Here is a 16,929-nt window from a genome sequence, read left to right on the forward strand (position 1 = left end):
AACATAGCCCCCTCATTATATTTTCAAACTCAAATCAAATTACAGAAAATGTTTCTTAAGAGCTTTGAGCCTATAGAAAACTCGCAGAAGTTTCACTTTATTCTGTGTTAATTTCCTTTTTCAGAGACCCACTTAGAGAAGAAACAAAGTCTTCAAAAGCGAGAAGAAAGCTTAATTCTTCACTCCCCTTTTCCTCTAAAATATTTTCATTTTTTAAAACGTAGTGTTCTTAATCAAAGGTCCATAGGAACTTAACATCCTGAGAAAAACAGAAACATTCATTGCTACTTGGGGAAAGCAAGAATTGAAGAAGTTTTTTAGAAAAAGGTCTTCCTTTCCCCTCCATTTTCCTGCAAGATCTCTTCACTTCCCAGGCCTGCCTGGGTCCCCCTGCCTTGCTTATCAGGAGGGTGGAATCCTCTTGCCAACCTTTATAACTCACACCCTCCCATTTCAGATCTGATTCTTTCCATATTTCGAATTCACAAACACTCTTTGTCTCTCATTCCTGTTCTGTTGGTCAATTTCTGTGCAATAAATTTGAAGTAAGAGTTTTGATTTTATATGTCAAGTTAAATAAATGCATATAAATAAGAGGGTACCCTGATTATGATACCAACATCATCATGAATTTGTTTAGGGGCACCAAGAACCAGCTAATCCCACAAAACTGCTCTGTGGGGGCTTCCCTCGTGGCGCAGTGGTTGGGAGTCAGCCTGCCGATGCAGGGGACACCGGTTCGTGCCCCGGTCCGGGAAGATCCCACATGCCGCGGAGCGGCTGGGCCCGTGAGCCATGGCCGCTGAGCCTGCGCGTCCGGAGGCTGTGCTCCGCAACGGGAGAGGCCACAACAGTGGGAGGCCCGCGTACCGCAAAAAAAAAAAAAAAAAAAAAAAAAAATCTGCTCTGTGTACCTATTTTATGCAGTCATTTGGTTCAACTGGATATTGTTTTTTTAAAGCCACGTTGAAATCAACGTGTTTTCCCAGGCTCTTGGAGTGCCCGGGTCAGGAATGCTGACAATCTGCCGTCAGAGAGAGGCTGTCAGCATCACCCTCTATCAAGCCGTCCCAGTCATCACTTGCATAAGAACAAGCAGGCAACCCGCTGCCTTGTGACAAATGCTGTGACTCCGGAGCCAAGTGCTATGAATGAAGTCCTGTAAAAGGTCATTTTACGTAAGAGGAAATAATGGCGTCACCCGGGGTGCATACATAATTTTGAATTAAAAGCCTGTTTACTGGATTCTGGAGTACATACACGTATTAGGGATCCCTCCCCTTTTTTTCTCCCCTGTCATCTCATTAAAGGTTACAAATTCTGAAATCTTGTCCAAGTTGTCTAGTTTGGGGTATTTCGTGTCCTAGGTAGGTCATAAACTGTTATTTATGATTGAATTCTGGGCTATGTGAATTACATTCACCTAATTCCCTGGAAGGGCAGCAACCAGTTTTACCACCCGACCTATTAGCATTTCATGGATACCTATGGATCTATTACCCTCCATAAACATGTTTCAAGGAATATTTCTCCTGACACCTACACAGAGAAGCTAGAAAAGCCAGTGAGCTATTTCCTCAAGTACCCGTATAAACATTAAAATCATTTCAACTTCTCAGCTCCAGAGATAATTTCAAGACCTGGGGGGTATGTGGAGGTGACTAGTAACACCAGAAACATTCCATGAATATTTTAGGAGCCAGGTGATAAAATAAACTGCAAGCAGTTTTTTAGCCCAGGTTCTAAATAAATGATTTTCAAAATATTTTTGAAAAAGAATATATTCTAACAACTGTATTTTAAAATATGCCCATTTCAAAATATTGCTTTCTTTTGTGAATTTTCTTCCTGCTTAAGGTTTCTTTTAACCCACATGGATTATATTTGGAAAGACTAAGTCACAAAGCACGTTTTAAAACAGTAGAATTGGGCTTCCCTGGTGGCGCAGTGGTTAAGAATCCGTCTGCCAATGCAGGAGACGCGGGTTCAAGCCCCGGTCCGGGAAGACCCCTACATGCCGCAGAGCAACTAAGCCCGTATGCCACAACTACTGAGCCTGCACACCACAACTACTGGAGCCCCCGGGCCTAGAGCCCATGCTCCGCAACAAGAAGCCACTACAATGAGAAGTCCGTGCACCACAATGAAGAGCAGCCCCCACTCGCCGCAACTAGAGAAAGCCCGCACGAAGCAACGAAGACCCAACACAGCCAAAAATAAATAAATAAAATAATTTATTTTAAAAAATAACAGAATTAAACAGCTTATTTTCAATATCTATAAACCCCTTAAGACAGTTTATATAATTTAAGTAAAAATTTATATTTTGGGGAGGAAGAGAGGTGATGTCTGAATACTTCGAGTGATTATTTGCAAGAATAACACCTTGAATTTACATAAACTATCTTCCAAGCCTTATAAAGTAGTGCCACAGTGGAAAGAGCATTAATTAAGGATCAAGGGAGCCGGATTTGGGTTCTAATCCTGTCTTTGAGTTTAATTGGCTGTGTGACCGGGGGCAGGTCGCTGGCCCTCTTAGCTTTGTTTTTCTCCTCTGCAGAAAAGGGAGAGATGAATGAGACTTTATCAAAGCTCCTAAAATTCTGTTTTCAGCTCTGATCTCAACTTACCATTTATACAGGTAGAGAAGAGGTATTACTGCTTACCACTGTATAGAAAGCAAATACAAACCAGGGTCCACAAGCTGTCAAGACAGCCACGCAGCTCAGGTCTTGTGGTAGCTATGCGGCACTTTTTACAGGCATCAGGGATTTTAACTAGAACCCTAGGCAATAATTACAATTATTCTATAGTGAGCCAGTGCATTGTGGCAAGGATAAGATTCACTCTCACGCCTGCAAACACAACTCACACTGTTGTCTACCTTAAGGATCTCCTTTGCTGTAAGAAACTAAGACTAAGTCACCGAATCGTCTCCCACAGAGACCCGTCATTCCCTCCAGTGGTGGTGTCGAAACACGGCAACAGGAAATTACAAAGGGGATCTGGCACCACCACAGACCACTGCTTTGTAATAGTGGTTTAGGCAGGGTGGGGCTAACCCTCAGAGCAGGATGCTCCAAGCTCTGAGGAAGCCAGCTCTGCTCAGTAGTTTCAAATCCTTCAGATGTCAAGTTCCACAACAGAAAAACTGACCATCCCACCTTCACGGGCCATGAACATTACTAGCGAGAAAAGTGTATATGTATGTACAAATACACACACACACACATATATACATACATAGATGTACATACCCACAAATGTATAGATACTGGGAATTACTTGGAAGGATCATTAAAGACAGGTATGTGTTTAAAAACTGGAACCAAGCTTTGTAAAAATGAACATCTCTCCAGCAGCTAAAAACTAGAAAGAGAATATGCCTAAAACTATTACAAGTTTGGCCTCTTTGACTGTGATGACTCACAAAGCCGGTTTGCTCTTTTGAGGTGATGAGTCAGCCCTGACAGGGTAAGCCACACCACTCGGTAGAATCTGTCACAGCAGAGTTCAAAATACTTGCAACATAACTGAACTGTCAGCTTCAATAGGAACTGAACTGGATGAACTCTCAGCTTCAGGAGAAAGCCAAAGGAGGACAGTGACTTAATTAAAACTTTGAAACTCCTCAAGAGTCATTTCCTGTTGCTTTCTGTACAGTAGTTGAATACTCATTTATCAGTTACTTCAGAAGCACAGGTTGTCAGGTCTTAAAGGACTATGGAGTATGTTTGCCCACTCTGTTAGAAATGAATTTGGCAGGGTTTGAGAGCATGCAAATAACCACGTCGACTATTTTTTCAAGTGTTCATTTCTGGCATCTAACTAACCATCCAATACTTCAGATGAATGCCCGGGGCAGGGAGCAAGTGACTCCCACATGGACCCTATCTCAGAGCAGTCAGTTGTGACTCTGCATCAAGGGGTGACAAAGCGGTCCTTTCTGTCCTCAGGTCCTAACAATCCCTTCAAAATAAAATCGGATTTAGAACAACCTTCAGACCAAGGAGACCTGCCTACATCTATAGCCCACCCTAGAGCATCTAAATCTTCAAAGCCCTCTTGCCCCACCTGTGCCATCTTTGATAACCTGACTCACTTTGTAGGCAGGTAAGGCCAGGGGTCAAAGCACCCATGCCATGGCATTTATTGCCTTTCTATGTGGTGAAGGTTCCCAACAAGGTCTTTGAGAAAGAAACAAAGCAACGAAGAACACCTTGCTGAACAGATTCGTGTGGCCAGTGAGTTCATTACTCAGGGTTTTCTGTGTCAATGATTCTAGACAGTTGTAACGTTGTATTCATATGATTCCTTCCACTTAAATACAAATTTGGCTCAAGTTCTACAGAAAACTAGGGATTACTGGATGCTATTTTTCTAGTTGTGATAACATCCTATTTCTTAAATCCAAATTATTTGGATTGGAATACACGTATGTGTTTTATACACACATACAATATCTATATCTAGATAAGTATAATAAATATATAGATATCGTATCTAACCCCTCTTAAAATGGTATCCGGATAATAGTATTTTCATTTACATAATGCTTCACTGTGAGTAAGGTGGTTAAATGGTGGCTCTAGGACTTGAACTCATGTAGATTTCACTGCCACTTCACTGTATGTCCATAATAGCTCCCCAAGGGCAAGGCTGTTATTCTCACTTACAAATGAACAGACTAGGCTCAGAGATTAATGTCAAAAGACTAGACAAAGTCAGAACTAGAATCCAAGTCCACGTTCTTCTCAATATGATGAATGCATGAAGATATTTATTGCAGGAGTGTTGAAAACAGCATGAAAACAGAAACTCACTAGATGACAACAGGCAAATGACTGAAATAATACGTCGACTCAATGGGATATTATACTGTCATTAAAATTACCACTTTAAATAATAATGAGGATGATAGCTACCATGTATTGAATGCTTACTTTGTGACAGGAACAGTGACAGCTCATTATGCTAACTACCTAATTTTGGATTCACAACTCCATGAGACAGGTACAATCACTGTCTTCATTTTACTCATGAAAACTGAGGCTAAATTACATCACTCGCCCAAGGGAATTCAGCTAATAAAATCAAGACTTTTTGACTTTAAAGCAGGGTTTCTCAAGCTTGGCACTACTAACATTTTGGGTTGCATAATTCTTTGTTATGGAGGACTGTCCTGAGCATTGTTGGATATTTAACAGCATACCTGACCTCTACCACCAGTTATGAAAACCAATAATGTCTCCAAACATTGTCAAAGTCTCCTGGGGGAGAAAATCACTCCAGGTTGAGAGCAACTACTCTAAAGCATAAGGTTAATCATTATGCTGTAGACCCCCTTCCAACACACCAACCTTCCTACAGAAGCATGGTGGTGGAAATACACACACACACACACACACAGAGTCATAGACAAGATCCCCTGAGAAACAGGTTCTTGACACTCTGATGTTTGACTGCAGGAGGTTTTGGGGGGTGTTCCTGAGAGCCTCACCTGTGAGGGAGCAAGGGAAAGAGGATTGGGCAGAGGGAGAGTTGAACTACAAGGCCACCTCCTTGTTGAGACAGGCCTCAGCCACTTCTCCAGGGAGCACTGGAGCTGGGACGGCCCTTTACAGTTGTCGGACTTGAGACAACAGGGCCTGGTCTTTAGCCACTCCCCATAGACCAATCGCACCCAAGGAGCGGGTATGTCCTAGGGCAAGGTAGCTCTCCCTGAGACAAGGCTGAGGACAATTCTAGGGAAAGGGCTAACTGACATCATGACAGCCACCAACAGTCTCATATCTGGGGACTGAGTACCCTCTCTGTCCTCAGGTGGCAATCTGGGTGGAACACCACCGCATCCTCTCCAGACGCATATATGAGTATTCTGATTGTTTCATTGTAACTCACTTAAAATACATAAGCATGTGAACGGAGACTGGAAAGTGATAAGCAAACGAAAATAGTAGTACTATAAATAATGCCTTTTTTGTCTTTTTTCAAAGTTGAAAACAAGAATGTTGCCATCATACTGTTCTTACAATTTAAAAGAAGTGCTGAGGTATCAGAAAATACAATTCATAGCTTTAAAACACCATATATTATATATTCACATGGTTACAATGATCCCCAAACCTGCTTATGTGCCCTAAAACACCGGGAGCTTTCTTTCATAGCCACACCAGGCACTGTTCTAAGCACTTTTACTAACTTATTAAATCTTCTCTATAACCAGAAAGTGGGAACCTTTATTAACTCCATTTTACAGAGAAGGAAATTGAGTTTCTAAGAAGTTAAGTAACTCAGGCTCTACATGGCCTGTAAGTGGTGGAACTGGGACTTGAACCCATGTACTCACAAATCCTGACTCTTACCAACCCTGCTTTACCGCCTGCTTCACACATTTATTTCACATTGTTCCCCTGAAATTCCCTCACAACGGCAGTAATTTGTCTTCTCAGATTTCATTTCTTCTTTAAAAACCAAACCAAACAGGGGAGGAATCAAGATGGCGGAGGAGTAGGACATGAAGCTCACCCCCTCCCACAAATACATAAAAAATACATCTACAAGTGGAAGGATCTGCACAGAACATCTGCTGAACGCTGGCAGAAGACCTCAGACTTCCGAAAGGGCAAGAAAACCTCCACATAACCAAGTAGGACAAATGAAAAAAGAAAACAAAACCAAACAAAAACAGTAAAGTAATAAAGCTCTCAATGTGAGACTATGTTAAGAGATTAAAAAATGCCTTCAAATTTCCTATTTTAAAGTCTTTGAAGATTTAAACACTTTTAGATGTCAATGGAAATTGTAAGTAAAGATATGGTATATTCCTTTAAAGAATCGAGTCTCGGGACTTACCCGGTGGTCCAGCGGGTGAGACTCTGTGTTCGTGCTCCCAATGCAGGGGGCCCGGGTTCATTCCCTTGACAGGGGAATTAGATCCCGCATGCATGCAGCAACTAAGAGTCTGCATGCCACAACAACTAAAGGTCCCGCGTGCTGCAACTAAGATGTGGCGCATCCTAAATAAATAAATATTATTTAAAAAGAAAAAAGAATCGAGTCTCCTGCTCTCAACGCAAAACAGGAAGCTTTATAGATACCCGCTTGAAAGATGATTCTCCTAGAGTCAAGGCCTCACCCTCTCAATGGACCTAGGAGGACTCAAATCTCTCTGGAATTCAAGAAGGAATTGCCTCCAAGCTAATTCACTAGGGGCCATTTCTATTCCTCTGGGCACTATGGAAAAATTCAACTCAAATTCATTAGCATTCAAAAAGCAATAATTATTTCACCAAATAACCTGAGTGAAATTCTATACCCTATATTCAAAATGACCAGGTAATTTTTAAAATAAATTTCCAACCTCAAAAGATCATCTTTTTCTTCCCAGAGTGGTCACGGCCTTTACAATGCCCAAGCCCTTTAGAACATTGCTCCCACAGGTACACGCAGCGCACGTGACTGGTGAACAAGGCCTTCAAAAGGTCCACAGGTCAGTCATCTTGACAGATACTTTATTTGAAATGGAATACATTTCGAAAATACGAAAAATAAATCACATCTCTCCAAAATCATTTAAGGGACATATTTACACAAATGATGACCAGTTAAGTTCACAAATGTGATAGTTTGAAAGCATTTGGTACATGGTGACGCTTGCTTTTCAAAGCTCGTATTTGCATATTCTGAAATTTTAAGCAGAAGGTTGACAGGGGAATGTAACAGACAATTGTTTTATCTTTCTTCTCAAAATAAATACAATGGTCTGGAAGGACCACCTGTTGTTAAAATCTGCTTCCCCACCACCCAGCTGATCACCAGCAGGCCAGCTTCAGAACAGGTATTTTTTATGCAGCTGCATCTAATGGTCCAGGGCCCTTCTGCTTCCTTCATTGGACAATAATGACCTTTCTAGGAAACACTGTTGGATCCTTTACTCCATCTGACAGATGGAGTCCTGCCAACAAAGTCACAGATCACTTTGTCATCCAATCTTAGGTAAATCTGGATTGGCTGTTCGGCACCGCAGATCAAAATTCACCCTTTAGGGCTTCCCTGGTGGCGCAGTGGTTGAGAGTCTGCCTGCCAATGCAGGGGACACGGGTTCGTGCCCCGGTCTGGGAAGATCCCACATGCCGCGGAGCGGCTGGGCCCGTGGGCCATGGCTGCTGGACCTGCGCGTCCGGAGCCTGTGCTCAGCAACGGGAGAGGCCGCGGCAGAGAGGCCCGCGTACCGCAAAAAAAAAGGGGGGGGGAAATCACCCTTTAAACTGTGTCAAGAATTTAGAAAATAGTTCTTAAAAACCCATCCAACCCAATTCCACAATTAATACATCTTAGGTTGTTTTAGGTAAATAGGTGTATTTCTCTTGAAAGAATCACTGATGGATTCATCGAGCTCTATAATTCCCAAATTTAAATTTTATTCTACTGAGGGCATTTTACTGGTAAAGCAAAAACGAATTAGTTTGACATTTACAAAAAAAAGAGGAAAACGAATGTTCACAAGCCCATCGTCATCCTACAAAGCTCTATTTTCTAGAGATTGCTCCAGTTTCATTCAAGTCTTAGATCCCTCTTGTAAACCTGCCACTGAACATGACACTGTAAACACTTGGAGCCAAGCTAAAACCAAATCACTCTCCCTGGGGACAGAAAACAAGTGATGTGTTTGAACCCACACACTGGCAACAACTCATATAGTGTCAGACTTGAATGAAGAGTCTTTAAGAGAAATAGTGTTTAGAATATGAGAGCAATACAGCATTAAAACGGGCCTCTCAGCTTAAGCCAGACTTCCTAACGGTGCTAATGTGTTAAGAGGAGCTCTTTTAAGCAACAACTGGGCTTCGTTCTTTTTTTTTAACCTCCATTGAAAAAAATACGTGAAATGAAGTTATAAAGTTGGTTTGATTTCTACATGATGAGAGAATCCCCCTTCCTCTGAGGGAAATGTTCATTTTGAAAGGGCCCTTTATAGCCATTTGCTCTCTGACCTCAGCACTCCCCGTAGGGCATACGCAGATCCATGTGGATCTCCACTAAGAAAGTATGTCCAAGGAGTTCCGTCATGATGCATAGCCGGTCCCAGTGGTAGCTGTCCTCAGGGAATGGCATGAGAGCAAGTAAAGAAGGAAGCACTGTGTGAGGCCACAGAAATCACCCTCCTGGGTGCTGGGGAGTTAGACATTTTTTCCTTCTTTCATTTGTCCCAACAGATAGTCATTGAACTCGCTGTGTAAGAGGCTTGGTGCCAACACAAGTTCAAAGACAAAAAGTTCAGTTTCCAGATGGGACATTCCTTTTAATTGTCCAACTTTTTACATTTTATGTTTATTTAAGGGGTGGGTTTTCTACTGGACCTCTCCTCTCCTTCTTCCCTTTCTTGGGTTGAAAGAAGAATCACCTTTCTCCATGAGGTGATTTGTCAGGCCTCAGAATACCCTAGGTGGTTTGTATCATTTTCTTACAGGTAGAATAGAGCCACCAACACATTAATGATTTGCATTTGTATTTTGTTTTGCTGAGTATTGTTAAGTATGCTCGTTTTTTGTTGTTGTTCTGCTGGAAAAATTATTAAGCCATAATAAGTGTTAAATAAAAACAAAATCCCATCCTACTCCTCTCCTTTCTAATTTCTGAGGTTTCACAGTTAAATGCTAAGAGGGGTTCAGACTAGAGAGTCACTAAGAGGGTCAACTCAGTATAAATATCACAGCAGAGCAAGGACTAAGGACTGTGGAAAGATAATACAAGGAACCATGATTCCGGTGGCCACATTACAAACCAGAGCCATTGTGAGAAAGAAAAAAAATTCTAGCAGCCACGAGGGAGCCTGGGCATACTTTTTTTTGACAATACTACCTAGCCGGTATGTAAGCTAACAACATACAAGTGCCTTTAAAAGCCTACAAGAATCTTAATTTTAAAACTATTTGGTATGGATTTTAATTTTTTTATAGCATGAGAATTTGAAAGAAAAATCCTACCATCTGGAAAAAAAAAGCTGTGGGTTAATTGGGGTTACATGATCTGCATGTATTAAAATGACAGTACAATGAGGCATTATTAAAAAGCACAGCAGTGGTTCCAAAGAAACCAAACCGAACTTGACTTAAGAACTCTTGAGATCTGCTCTCTGAGATGCCCATCCTATATACATTTTTTCACAACTACAACTTAGCCTCTGCAAGTGGGAGTCCACTTAAATTCTGCTTGCCATTTGGTTGACTTTTATTTCCCCCACCACTTTTTGGATTTGAGTTATGATCTCAAATTTTCATCATTTAAATATTGCACTGAGAAGTAATTTGACCTTGAAACTCCTTTTCAGATGGAGGGAGAATAAAGATATCTCTAGCATGAAATTCTATTTTCATTTCTTGACTACAGAACTTAGCAGTGGCCCAATACTGACCATTCCAATTTGGAAGCTGGAAAAATACTGATCAAGACTTTGCAGAAAAGATGATGGAAAACAGAGACCCGTTAGTAAAGCTAGGCAGATAGGAAGTGATTTTCAGCCGTAAGAGGATTTGGTAGCATCTATGGGCTCTTTTTAAACTTAAGTAGCATCTGCCCTTGTGGACTTTGACCATCCTTTTCATTTAACACAGAAGAGGGTTTGTTCTACCTTTAAAAGCACATGCTCTTCCCCCACCTCCCCCCGCCCCACCAACAACCCCCCAGACTCCTGAACAAGTCGCTGCTAAAACAAGACTGGGGTTGTTTTCTTACTGCAAATCCAGTGTTTATCCAGTCCTTCCTTTTTCAATTTCTGAGTTTAGCTAACCTAACAACAAAACATATAACCCTTGGATTTCTCACAGGGCAATAAAAAGCAAAACAGCTGGTGTCTCTGATCAACATTATTCTCAGAATGAAAACAAAAAGCTATGACTCCTAGTCCCTTGAAATATTTACAAACTGTATTTTATTTAAACTATGAGATTCTAGATAGAATATGATTCTAGAACAAAGTAAAAGGGCCAGAAAATGTGGTTCACATCAAGTGTGCAAAGCTCTTGGAGAAGGGTAATCTCTATTGTGGCTAAGAGCACAAATGTTCTCTCAAACAAGTGGAATAATTCTTTTCCCCCACTATGTTTTTTGAAATGAAACACCTAATGCATTCATACTCAGAAATCATAGAAAACTCCTTATTAAACCCTTCACACATAGATAATCTAAGAAAGCCTTTTCCTACAGCAGACCCAGCCCTCCTTTGTATATTCAGGATATGATCATCTTGCCATCAGTTGGGTTATGTTTGAAATACTCTGAATCAGCTATCATTACTACTGATTTCCTTTTAGAAAAAGCAATTCGATTTTTATAATTACACAATTCTGAACGTTTAGCTTCTTTAAACTTCCATTCTACACAAAATATATGTCAAAGGAAAAAAAACTCAAAAGAAAAAAAAAAAGAAAGAAAACTCCACGTAGTATCACAGAGTTTAATTTCAACCACCTGGTATAACATTTAAGTATCAGACCTTCTGAAAATGAATTCTTGATGTGTTCCCCTTCACCGCCCTTTTACTTTCTTCTTTCCCAAGATTAGAACTTACTAGGGAATAGGTTTTTGAAAATAAAGTTTCTTTTTTGGAAAATGGCCTACATTCAGAAATGTCTCAGAACAAGCATTTTAAAAAAAACTAATAAATAATCATAAATCAAAATACATTAAAATAACATTACAGTACATCATCGCTCCTAAAAGGTCCACCATACTGGAAGATCCTCTCAAAGGTTCATAAATAAAGCCTTCTGGACTCGAAATCATTTCCTGCATTGTGATGAAGAGTATGCAGAAAAACTAAGAGGAATCGCCAAGTTATCGGTCGTATTCTGTCCAAACTACTTGGTCTGGTGCGGGCGGGGCGACTGTTTTGTTTTCGATCCAAGTGAAGACAATAGAAAGGTGCGTGTCCCACTTCCTCAAGTCCTCACAACCTGGAAAGAAATGACAAGGATTGAAGTGGCTCGGACTCCTACAAGACCCAGTTCTCTTCGGGCCTGTCCCGTGGACAAAGCGAGCTCAGAAGGACACCGGGGTCGCTCCCTCGAGTCCCCAGACACACTCAAGTGGCGCTGGTGACAAGGAGAGAAGCTGCGGCGTCGCTGGGGAGCGCACCAGTGAACACGCGTGGGTCAGCGTGGGCGGGCGGGCGGGCGATCAGGAGAACTTCCTGCGCGGCCCGAACCCCGCACCCTCCCCTCTCTGCCCCGCCTCTCCTGGCTCCAGCTTGTTCCCTTCTTTCCTCCTCCCAGAAACCTGCATTAATTTCTCATTTTTCCACCCAAGATCCGAACCAGGGAAAAGGCTTCCTACTGCTACCACCCCCAGCCCCACTCCTCGGAACCTCCCTCGGGAGCCGAGCTGCCGAGACCTTACCTCGTCTGGCTCGGGTGCTGCCCTCTTCAGGCAGAGTTCGAGGTGCTACGGAGAAGCCGGTGGCCGTGCGGCTGCGAGAGCGGTAGTGGGTGCGGGTGCGGATGTGGGTGCGAACGCAAGTGCGGATGCGGATACGGATGGAGCGGCTGCGGCTGCGGCTGCGGCTGGGGCTTGGGTTGGGGCTGCGGCTGCGGCTGGGGCTTGGGTTGGGGCTGCGGCTGCGGAGGGGCTTGGGGGTGGGACTGGGGCTGAAGCTGCGGCTGCGGCGGCTGCTGCTGGACCAGGTGCTGCTGCTTCTGCCGCGTGGACTTGACCGCCAGGATGGCCTGACGATTCTTGTACTGCACCATCTGAAGCGTGATCTCCGCGTTCCAGCCCTGGTCCTGCGGGCACCGAAAGTCGATTTCCTTGCCCTCGGCCATCACCACAGTGAAGTACATATACTTGCCTTTGCGCTCCACGCAGTCCACGGTCTTCATGTTGGAAAAGTGCAATTCCTTCAGCTTGACGGGCGGCTCGAGGCTGCCCACAGCGGGGCCTCCGGGTTGGGATGGCTCGACCGGCCCCTGCCCGGGCTGCTGCTGCTGGTGTTGCAGCTGTTTGGGCGGGATGAGCAGCAGCCCCTCCTCAGTGAGGATACAGCACTTTTTCTTCCAGAGCTGCAGCAACCCGTCGCTGCGCTTCTCCAACACACCCTCCTTCAGCGCCTTGCAGCCGCTGCTCTCCAACATCCTCCCGGCATAGGGGGGGACGCCGCTCGGCTCGGCCTCTCCTCTTCCAGCCGCCCGGGCCCGGGGGGGCAGCAGCAGCCGCGCGCCGTCCTCGCCCCAACAGCTCCCGCGGCCGCCCGCCCGGAGCGCGCAGAAGAGGCTAACGCGCAGGAAGCAGAGCGGCGGCGGCGGCTGCGGCGGTTCCTCGGGGTCCGAGCAGCAGGGCAGCCGCGTCCTGATGCGCCACAAGGTCCGGGAGCTGCGAGCCGCCGGGCCTCTGCCGTCCTCTTGCGAGCGCTCACTGAAGGGCTCTGGCCGGGCCCCCTCGCGGCGCTTTTGAATGGGCCATCCCCCCCACCCCCGAGTGACACCCAGCGGAAAAGGCGGCTCCTGGCGCCCGCGCCGCGGGGGAAAGCCCAGCTCCGAAAGGCACTCCGCCGCCGGCGCACGCCTCATTAACTTGGGGCCTTTCCAAAGCCGGCCGCGTCCACGCCCCCCGCGTCCCTTGCTCCGCCTCTCGCCGCCCACTCGCTTCCGCGCTCCTTCCCCGGGATGGCTGCAGGGACCCGAGCCCCGGAAACTCCTCTCCTCCGCCGGGCGCCACAGCCGAGGGCGCCCGAGATGGCCAGCAAAGGATGCCGAGGCGCAGAGGGCGCTGAGAGGCCATCCCCAGCCGTCCCGCCTCTCCTCCCGGTGGGGCTTTCTGCTAACAGCCTCAGAAAATGAGGATGGGGCTGCGAGGACGGGTACAGCTAGCAGACAGTGCCTGGTACGCCAAGCTGACCCTCTGCCCTCGGGAACCCAGCCCTGGGGATTCGCGCTGCCTGGGCGAGCAAGGAGCCTGGGGGTGAGGCTCGCGAGCCGCGGAGTCCCGTGGAAGCGTGCCTCCCCCGGACACTACGTAAACATCTTAGTCCACAAAGGCCGAGAGGACACGGTGTCTTTACACTCACATTCGCTTACGGTCACTAACTAGCTCTTCTTGGAGCCGAAGGGGCGATTGTTAAAGCAACAGCGCTACCGTCTGTCCCGTTTGGAAGGGATAGAGGAAGAGGACCACTTCGGATGGCATCTCGCCTTCCTTTTCTCGAGCCAGGAGCGCAGGCACTGCCTATCTTTACCCGTGACACGAGCGCTCTAGCTTCCTTCTTGACCCATCCGTACAGCCCGCAATAGCTCATAACAGTAATTCAACTCTAACGACAAATTCAGGTAATGCCCGGTCCCAACACTTTAAGGCAGTTTAGCCTTCCAAACGGCAGGCTAGCCTCCGCGGGTCCCTCTCTTTGCAAACGCCAAACGGGTCAGATCTTTTGGAATCTCATTTATCTGTAACCTGGGGAAAGTAATGCGGTACTCGCCCCTAGCTCCCTCCTACTCCATTTAAACAATTTCTACAGAAATTCTGGGAAACAAGGCAGAATAAAGAGCCTAAGCCGAGACCAAATCTCTTGGGGGAAATGTATTAAGTAAACAGAGAACCCCAACTATGTACCGACCCTGAAAATACGAAGAATTACACAAAGAAGAAATAAAGCAGGGGTGGATAAGTCAGAGTTGGCCAAGGTAAGAGGAAAGGCTGCTACTTGAACTCAAGAAGGAAGAAGGGAGAGCTTAGCTCATCTGTAGTTTCATCAGGCTGGTACAAAGAATTCAAAGGGGAAGAAGTGAGAGACGAGCTTGGAGAGCGGAGCAAGATTCAAATTCCTTGTGTGTCACGCTTAAGAAATTCCAGGTTTATCCCAAGGTAATCGAGAACAAAGGATAACTTTTAAACACGGGAGGGTCCTGAATCTTAATATAAGGAACAATGTTTCGGCAAATGGGACAATTCCAGCACAATCCTGAGACCCACTGAATTGCACTTAGTGGGCTCTCAGGGCCTTCACATTGTTGATGGATTAGTCTTTTAAGGAGAAAGGCAAAGTCATGTAAAGATTTCTTTACATGATTACATTTTAAGAAGGTGACTTTTTAAAAAATTCTGTATACCAATGAATGACAAACACTGCACCTAACGTCTCAGTTTTTCCCCTGCCTTTGCAGGACAAGTGAGCATTCCAGAGAATTTCCACATGACCAGCTGTTCATCTTTTTAACAGAATGCCATTCTTCAGCTCATTTAGAAAGGATACTTCCTTTAAATGTGTAATTCAGAGTCTCTGAGGGCAGGTGTAGTTGGGAAAGACATTTCATATGGAAAATTGATACTATACAAACCAAACTGGGTAAAACATTAAGATGTATTCTGGAAGCCCAAGCCATTTTCTTGAGAAACGCAACATTTGGTGTTTCTATCCTTCTGCAGTTTATCAGGACGCAACAAATGCATTCTATCTAAGCTACTTCACAATGTCTGAACAACCAGCAGCACGATTTTCAAAAGCACTTGTTATAATTAGAGACTTAAAAACTCAGAATTTCCAGTTGGGTATTTCACAACTTAGTGACTTTGTGAACAGCTCAGAAGTATACAGTTTGCCTTCTCCAACCATAGTGCAACTGATTATTGGAACTCTCAGTAGTATAATATAGGAATCTTGTAGATAGGTGACAACTTTGCTTTTAATTTCACCAGTCACCACCAACTCACAAAAATGGCCATATTACCATTTTTAAGACAAATTCGCAGAAAATGAATTACAGGAAATAACTGCCCCCCCCCCCAAAAAAACCCCACAACTTCAGTTGTAGATAATGAAAACCTACGAATGTCACTTAAAAATTACTAAAGTTTAGAAAGCTAGCTAACAAGTCACTAACAAGGCTTAAGTCAAAGTGTATATTATGGCCAGCTGCATCAAGTTGTCTATCAGCAGCATCTGAGAGGTGATCATCTTCTGCTCTAGGACAGTTCTTCACTGGCTTCGAGGACACCACTTAGCTTTCCTTCCACCTCCCTGGTCATTGTCTGTCTCCTCTACAGGTTCCTCCTCTTTCCAATCTTTTGAGTGCCCCAAAGCTCAGCCCTTGGTTTTTATCTACACTCACTCCCTTGATCTCATCCAGTCTTATTATTTTCAATAAGATCTATATGCCCAAGACTCCCAAATTTATATCCAAGCGCTTGTTGCCAAAGAATAAAACAGACTACCCAAAGTTAAAAAATAACACCCCCAGGCAAGGGAACACATACTGGTGAAGACATGCACTGAGTAGTTCGCTAGAGGGAGAAGTCTGAGGGGATTTTCGATCATAGAAAGCAGGGTTCATGGAGCTTTTGCGAATAAAAAACAGCATGCTGGATAGGATGGAGTCCATAGGCTTATATATGACTGGTTAAAACAAATGCCTGGGTAGAACTGGTTCAGTAAGGGTCTGAAGTCAAAGTTCATGGTTTGTTAAAGAGCCTTAGCTGGTTAGAATGGCTGTAATGAAAAATACCCTTCAGTTTTTATATATTCCAGGCCACTGTTACTGTAAATTGAATTTTTTCCTTTTCCCTTTCTCTACAGTACTATTTGGGTGTCTATTAGAGAACCAGAATATACGCACTCCCAAACTTACCTCCTCACCCTGACCTGTTCTACTTACCTGCAATCCCCCTCTGAGGTGATGGCAATTCTATCTGTACAGTTGTTCAGGCCAAAACCCTTGCAGCAGTACTGCCCTTAGAACAAGACAAAAGGAGCCCTGTGCTTTGAAGAGCCAGTACTACATGCCTATCTGGAACTCATACTTGTTCTAGACTATACTCCAGGTACTCACTCCAAATACCCTGCCTAAATGACCTTGGCTATTTCAGAGTATTACATGACCATTGTGTGCACTGGTGTGTAAGGCAGGTGGACAGATTTTGAACATGCAGGCTAGGAATGTC

General features: G+C 44.4%; 1 protein-coding gene across 1 annotated transcript; it reads right to left on the reverse strand.

The window, feature by feature from the left end:
* Positions 1-10,910: 10,910 nt before the first annotated feature.
* Positions 10,911-13,565, reverse strand: PHLDA1 (pleckstrin homology like domain family A member 1; the record flags this gene model as incomplete). Its single annotated transcript, XM_082850695.1, has 2 exons — positions 10,911-11,957; positions 12,400-13,565. The coding sequence occupies one exon, from the start codon at positions 13,563-13,565 to the stop codon at positions 12,426-12,428; it is 1,140 nt and encodes a 379-aa protein (XP_082706821.1). The 3' UTR covers positions 10,911-11,957; positions 12,400-12,425.
* Between the last annotated feature and the right edge of the window lie 3,364 nt (positions 13,566-16,929).

This window comes from Leucopleurus acutus, assembly GCF_964270905.1.
Source record: "Leucopleurus acutus genome assembly, chromosome: 11".
Classification (NCBI taxonomy): Eukaryota; Metazoa; Chordata; class Mammalia; order Artiodactyla; family Delphinidae; genus Leucopleurus; species Leucopleurus acutus.